Source organism: Oryzias latipes, chromosome 6 (assembly GCF_053564925.1).
Source record: "Oryzias latipes strain Hd-rR chromosome 6, Olatipes_Hd-rR_3.1".
NCBI lineage: Eukaryota > Metazoa > Chordata > Actinopteri > Beloniformes > Adrianichthyidae > Oryzias > Oryzias latipes.
The window spans coordinates 10,235,667-10,243,338 of NC_136242.1; the positions used below are offsets into that span (position 1 = coordinate 10,235,667).

Sequence of the window (7,672 nt, forward strand, 5' to 3'; positions counted from 1 at the left end):
GAGTCATAAAAATGGACCGTACCATTGTTGTGCTTGTGGTTAGTTTATCGTGAAGTATTTGGAAGGATAGTGGAAGTTGCAAGCACTTATCAGGTACGGGTGATGCTGTCTCTAACGGTGCTGTAATGCCACACTCGTTAATATGGTATACGCATTGGATCCTTACTGACCCCATTCAAATACTGCACACTCAGAGTGTGCAAGTGACGCATAAGTGCCTGTAGGAAGTCCACACAAACTAGGCTCTGATCGCATAAATTCTTAAATTCTGTCAGGTTCCTAAACGGTCAGATTGCGTGCAAAGGGCGGGCAACGGCCACGTAAGGAGGGGGCGCTTATTTCTTAAACAGCACTAACAGGTTTCTGGCACAGTGTGCAGGGTTCAGGGGAGCTGAAAACAAAAAACAATGTGTCTGAATCTCACCTACTTAACCCTTACAAACTCTTACGTGTTGTTGAAGTGTTCACAATGACCTGACGCCTGCAGCATGCCAGCACAAAAAAAAATGTCTATGAACATTTTCGCCTTACATGCTCTACGATCTTAAACGGCCTATATCATGCAAAATCAACTTTTTGAGCTTTCAAGTGTATTATAATATTAATTCCTTACAAAAACACCCCCAAAACAGTATTTTGATCCATTCACACATTCCTGAGAATTTCTCTTAAAACAAATAGCTATCTGAGCACTAGCCCCTTCCAACCCACAAAAACAAGTGGGTTCTCATATTGCTACGTAGATAAGTGAAGAATAGCCCCTTCCAGGAAGAGTGCGCTGCCAGCATCGCCCCCAGGAATAAAACACACACCAACTTTTTTCACGTTTCATTGTTCTCTCATTGTCATATCTTTTTTTTGACAAACATGAACTTTTTTACACCTAACAAGAGGGATGTCTGTTGCCCTTTTTCCCCACCACCTCTGGGTCCGCTGCATTCACTATTTGATAAGCTGTTGTTGCCTAATAACAGAAAATGTGGCAGAACAAAGCTGTTGTAATCTGATTTTTTATTCAGCAGAGCTTTTGTATCAAGATAATTTCTTTTCCAGGGGATCAATAACATTCTGAAAAGTTGAATTTTGTTGTAGTTTATTAAATGAGGCTCACTGCGCATGCTCACTCAGTTGAATCGATGTTTCGGGACTCGAAGTATACGCCTATGACGTATTTCTGACAGGTCGTTAACAGGGAAAATTTTGTATTCAAGACAAGCAAAAGTCGTATTCAAAACAGACATGTCAAACTTAAAACTAAATGTTTTATTCATATTTTTTATTTTAAGTTGTGCACAAAGTATTAATTTGGTGGGACTCCATGGAGTGGCGCTCAGCTTCCTGCACTTTTAGGTTATTTTGTTGGAGCTGTATTTAAGTGTTTCAGAACTCAGTGTCAGAGCCTTAGTTTAGTTCCTGGTTTTAGCAGTTCTTGCTATAGTTATGCTGGTTTTGAGTTCTGTTATGTTTGCAGATTTTTCCCACCAGAGTGGTGCTTTTTGTTAACCCTTGTGCTATCCTAGGCACTTTAACATTGGGAGTTGGGTCATCTAGACCCACTAGACAGTGCTCTGAACCTCTTTTCTTCAATGATTTGTGATCTTCACTGGTGTCCATGGATTACATGAAATCTTTCCACCTTTATCCAACTTTGTCATGGTAGGGAGAACACGTCAATGTAAGGGTGGGGTCATCTAAGATAGCATAAGGGTTAAAGAAGTGTAGTTCCTCACTGTAGTTTGCCATCTTGTCCTGCATTTGGGTCATCCCGATACATTGCAGCAGTAGTATTTACTTAAGTAACTTTTAAAAAGCAGACAAAAATGAAGTGATGAGGAATGAAAGGGACTTGGGTCATTTGTAATAAAATCAGCAAATCAATAATGTCTCCTCTGGTCAGACTTGGTCAGTCTTTTGCATTTGTGAGGACTAGGACATGTTCTATACACACATGAACCCAACAAATACTTCTACAATTTCTCAGTTTTTAGAACAGAACATAAATGTTTCTTATCAATACGTCTCAATTTAATCAACCAGAAAATATCCAGCTTTTTTCCAAAATAAAAGTTAAAGTGTTCCTTTCTTTTATGTTAACAGAAAGAAGCATCAAACTGACCTCTGACCTCGGAGGAGAAGTGGGCAGAGTGACGCGTTATAAACAGCTGCAGCTGCTGATCAAGGTCACATCTTTGGAGGTCCAAATCCCAGGATCGAATTCCTGCCAGGAAAGAGAAGCAGATTGAATAAGGGCATCAGCAAAAGCACTGAAGGAGAGACAGACAGCAGTGAAACCTGTCTGAGCTTCTTTTGTTACCCTGAATCACACTCTCCCAGTGTGCAGACATTCATGCAAGACGGTTTCCTTGTTTTGTTCACGTCAAGGGAAGCTAACCTTCTTCCATCTGTTGCTGAAGCATCTTCACTTCCCTGCTCCTTCTGTCTAAACAATATCATGGGTAATAACCCCCTTGTTTGTATGACGCCTTTTTGTCCAGTTTCCCTTATTTAACACAATGGTTTTTTAAATCTATTAAAGTCCCACTCCAATAATCCTCTGATCTACTGTAAAAGCATTTCCCGGTGGTCTTTTACATACAGGTGGATTCTATTTATCATCAATAGTCAATTAGGTCAATATTGGATCATTCAGAGATCCTCAGTGAATATCTGGAGATTTTTTATTTGTAAAAAGGTTTGATATATTCAATAAATTTCGTTCTACTTCATGTTTGTGTCCCACTTGTTGTTGATTCTTCACAAAAAATTAGTTTTATATCTTTATGTTTGCAGCCTGAAATGTGGCAAAAGGTTGAAAAGTTCAAGGAAAGAAACTTATGTTAGAAAGAAACTGTATCCTGAAAGGACTGCAAAGTGGAGGAACTCCAATATTCTTTGTTTCTTTGATTTGCGCCGTCCTCATAATTCCTGGCCAATGACTGAAGAGATGTTCAGTCGTGTGCTTTTGTTTACAAGTTTTGATTTAAAACATAAATGTCCAATGGAAAGCAGTCTGAATACAGACCAAGTGCAAAGTCCAGGACTCGATCCGGACCAACAGACTTTTCCTGTCTGAATACACCGTTAAAATCTACAGATTAGAATAAATGTACAAAGAGTACAGAGGCAAATGTTTTAGTACAGAGTACCAAAAAAAAGTAAAAAATAAAAAATATCTGTAGGAGCATAAATTCTCTTCCCACTTTCTTAATTCATGAGCTGCAGGTTGTTTGCAGAGAAAGAAAGAAAAAGGTTCTGTGGAAAACATGACTGTTCATCAGGGCCCTGGCATCATTTACCACTCAGTTGATAATGTTCCTGTGATGAAGATCATGATGCCTACACAACACACTGAGGACACCTCGGGGTGCTGACAGCTTATGGTTCTTAATATTATAAATCAGAATTTAGATGTTTCATTACAAGAATGGATGTCACATATTTCTATGATCAAATAATAATATTATAAATATATTTACTGCAGGCTGGCGCATTGGTCCACTCTCTTGCCTCACAACAAGAAGACCCTGGTGTGAATGGGTGTGTAATTGTGGCCCTGCATCAGACTGACAACTTGTCCAGGGTCTACCCTGTGTTATTAGTATAAAAATGTTATCACTATAAAAATGAAACATGTAGAAAAGTTAGAACATTTTCTGGGTCTGCAGAGATGATTCAGGATAGAACAGATCATTGCTCAGTCACCCACTTGTATGTCTCTCAGTTTCTATCACTCAAGCACAAATGTGGGCACACACGCATCGTATTCCACTTATCTGAGTCAAACTTTAGTGGATACTTGTGTCAGATCCATTCCAGCAGGATAGAAACCTTCTTTTATCTTCTCTTTTATGAATTCATTCAGCTACAAGGAGGAATTAAATCCTATCAGGTTGTCAGACCTTCTTTTATTTAACATTTCCTCCAACATACATTTTATTTTGTTTTATTTTATTTACAGACCTTATTTCACCTTTCAAAGAGGTGGCCATTCAGAATTTTGCACACTGCAGTCTGATGCTGGAATGCTGTGAAACTGTCTGATTTTCTATAATGGCATTGTGTTTTCTGTTACCTTCTCCGACAATGAGCGGTAATTTAAAATCAGCTAAACGAACAAAGAAAATGTCAGATTAAAATGAGCATTCTTTTGTTGAAGATGTTAGAAATGGGGTACAACGCATTTAAAAACCAACAAAAGGTCTTTTGTAATTCTGTCCATGAGCAAAAATCCTTTATTGATTGGTCTGTTGATGTTTTTGTGTGGTTACACTCTTTTTCAAGCTTAAGAACTAAAGCTTTTGTGTTGAGAGTCTAATGACTGTTAAGCATTATCAATACTTGTGCATTACTCAATAAACCAACATGTTACAGAAATCGCTCACCGGCCACTTTATTGGGTACATCTTGATGGTACCGGGTTGGACCCCTTTGCCTTCAAAACTGTCCTAATCCTTGGTGGCAAAGATTCAACAAGGCACTGGAAACATTCCTCAGAGAGCTTGGTCCATATTAACATGATAGCACACGCAGTTTCACCACATCCCTCAAGATGATCTAATGGGTTGAGATGTGGTGACTGTGGAGGCTATTTCAGTCCAGTGAACTCATTGACATGTTCAAGAAACCAGTCTGAGATGATTCCAGCTTTGGGACATGGCCCCTTATCCTGCTGGAAGTAGCCATCAGAAGATGGTACACTATTGTCAGAAAGAGATGGACATGGTCAGCAACAACCCTCAGGTAGGCTGTGGGGTTTGAACCATGCTCAATTGGTATTTTCTTGGTACAAAGTGTGCCAAGAAAATATCCCCCACACCGTTACACCACCACCACCAGCCCAGACCGTTGATACAAGGCAAGATGGATCCATGCTTTCATGTTGTTGATGCCAAATTCTGATCCTACAATCCAAGTATGGCAGCAGAAATGGAGACTCATCAGACCAGACAATGTTTTTCCAAACATCTGTTGTCCAATTTTGGTGAACCTGTGTGAATTGCAGCCTCAGTTTACTGTTTTTAGCTGACAGGAGTGGAACCTGTGTAGTCCTTTGGTGCTGTAGCTTTGCAGCTTTAATGTTGGACGTGTTGTGCATTCAGAGATACTCTTCTGCAGACTGTCAAACCGAAGACTTTGAAAATGGGACTCTGCTTGACACTCAGCATTGGGGGTTGAACCACCAAATGGTTCCCGTCTGCAGCTCACTGTGGATGATGTGGAGAACGTATGGCACACACCTAGGTGCATCAAAAAGGCATTTCCTGCCTACACTGCCCCTCACTGGGAATTTTCTCTTTTTCTGACTAATCTCTGTAAACTCTGGAGATGGTCGTGGGTGAAAATCCCAGTAGATCAGAATTTTCTGAAAAACTCAGCCCGTCTGGCACCAACAACCATGCAGCGTTCAAATTCACTTAAGTCCCCTTTATTCCCCAGCAGATCGTCTACATGCCTACATGCATTGAGTTGTTGATATATTGGTGGATTAGAAATTTGTGTTAAGAAGAGTTGTACAGATGTACCTAATAAAGTGGCCAGTGAGTGAAGAGGAGCACCATGAAGAGAATCTTATTAGCACTGGTTACAAGATTACAAAACAGTTATATTAGAAAGAGTTTTTGAAAAAAAGGTTTTGACATATATTCAGTCTAAGAAAAAGGGACAATGATGAAATTGGATTTTGGATGAAAATCATGATTTGATTTTAAAAAAAGCCTTTTCTGTAACTATTCCATCACAGGCTCAGTAATACTAGAACTGTCTAGAGACACGTCTGACTTCTTTTAACTAAATAAATACATGTTTCTAACTTGCGTGTCCTGCTAGCTTACATTAGCTGCATTTCTTAAAAAACAGCATAGATTTGCTCAAAAACAAACTACAGCATATTTTCTATAGCCTTTCTATAGAATACTGCAGTGTAACTGCCTCACTGAAGGCCAAAGGAGCTTTCTGAAGGATAACTCAGGAGTAAAGTGTTTATAATGAGGGTGGATGGCAGGCCACTCTCACTGAGTCATGCTGAAACACTGACCAGGGCGAAAAGATCAATGCTGCAATAAGCCTATGTGGGCAAGTGGTCCCTCCTGCCACAGAGCAGCAGGGCTGTCAGCTCCCAAACAGAGGTATAGAGGAGGTGCAAGGGAGGAGATGGAGCTACAGGAGGAAACTGCTGACTGGTCTTCCTGTAAAAACACAAGCTTCATAAAATGCACAGTGATCCATTCAAATTCTGAGGACAGCTCTGCGAGGAAGGAATGCCTGCAGCCTGCTGCATTTCTCCAGGAGGAGGAGGAGGAGGAGGAGGAGGAGCTGAGATGAAGCCCAGTCAGAGCCAAGATATTCAGCTGAGTAATGACAGCAGGAGGAAGCGCTCATCTCCACACCAACACGGCTACATCACAGTCCCATTCCCGACAACATCTTTCATATTGTAAATAAAAAAAGTTATGACCTCACTAAACTGAAATGTGCTGCATCTCTTATTGAATTCTGCTGGTTTTGCTGCCCAGTTTCATTCTAATCAATATAAAACATTATGAAATCTAGAATATTTAGATATAACTTGTAAGCTTAAGAGGAGATTTGTTACCCAACCCTGTAACAGATGAGGGTGTTAAAGTCATTGTGGAGGGGAGGATGCTTTTGCAGAGTCCCATGGTGCAATGCTGCAGCAACTGCCTCAGCCTTTCATTTCTGCCCTCTTATTGCGCAAAGACCCTCTCTGCTGACGCCGCTGGTATGTTGAAGTCTTTCCCGCGAGTCAACATGCCGAAACTGAGTGCTGAAGCATCACAGCAACTTCTGATGAGGGGCAGCGCTTCATCCATCACTCACCGCGCTCTATCTGTGCTCTGGCGGTCTCCAGCTGCTGCTCTGTGCCGATCTCTCCGATCACTATCAGCATGTAGTGACTGCTCTGGTTGAACGGCAACCCGCGGCGTCGCCTCTCTGCTCCCCGGCGATATTGAAACCGCTCTTCGGACCCTGGAACGCCGGAGCCCTCGTCCTCCTCCACCACCGGGAGCGTGCCTCTCGCGGATATCTCCATGGCAACAACATCAGGAGCCGACGCCGCAGCTGACTCCATCGCCATGACAACTACCCGTGTGAGAGAGGCGACGATTGCTGTAGGGTGGAGGAGGGGTGAGGAGGGTGATGGAGCTGATGAGGGGTGAGGAAGAAGAGAGTGAGAACAGAAGACAGCTGCAAACACATCCAAGAGGACGACGAAAATTGACGAAAATTGTCAGGATGCAGACTGGGTCACAGAGGGTCAGGAAATTGGAAAATACTTTTTTCTCATAGGTCACATCCGAACTTTATAAAAACACCAGCTCATTGATGTGATAAATTTTAAAGTCCCACTCTAATCATCATTTGATCTGTTGTTAAAGCATTCCCAGTAGTCTTTTAAGTATCATTATGCAGATTTTAGGCAAAAACTACGAAATCTGTCACGTTTTCCAGGACATAGTTTCTGCAGAGCAACAGTAGTTTATCAGAAGTTGGCTTGGGTTGAGGGCAAGACTGCCTAGGGGAGTAAGCCTTCGTTCAGTTCCCATCATCCCTTTATTTACAGTCTCTCCCGATAGGCTATACAGGCACATTACGGGTGCAACAAAAAAGGCGAACAATATCAGAGCTATCCATCTGTACAATTTTGAGTCAC

The 7,672-nt window shown here is 41.4% G+C and overlaps 1 protein-coding gene across 3 annotated transcripts in view; it reads right to left on the reverse strand.

Annotated features, from left to right (window-relative positions):
• The window catches only part of map1ab (microtubule-associated protein 1Ab), a 64,983-nt gene extending 57,840 nt beyond the window's left edge, over positions 1-7,143 (reverse strand). For 2 of the 3 annotated variants that reach the window (XM_020703813.2, XM_011475815.3), the window contains exons 1-2: positions 6,838-7,143; positions 2,117-2,218 (exon numbers count right to left, since the gene is read on the reverse strand). In XM_020703813.2, the coding sequence (XP_020559472.1) occupies positions 2,117-2,218; positions 6,838-7,096 (361 nt within the window). In that variant the 5' untranslated portion in view covers positions 7,097-7,143. The remainder of the gene's footprint in view (positions 1-2,116; positions 2,219-6,837) is intronic. The other variant, XM_078948420.1, reaches the window with a different exon arrangement.
• Between the last annotated feature and the right edge of the window lie 529 nt (positions 7,144-7,672).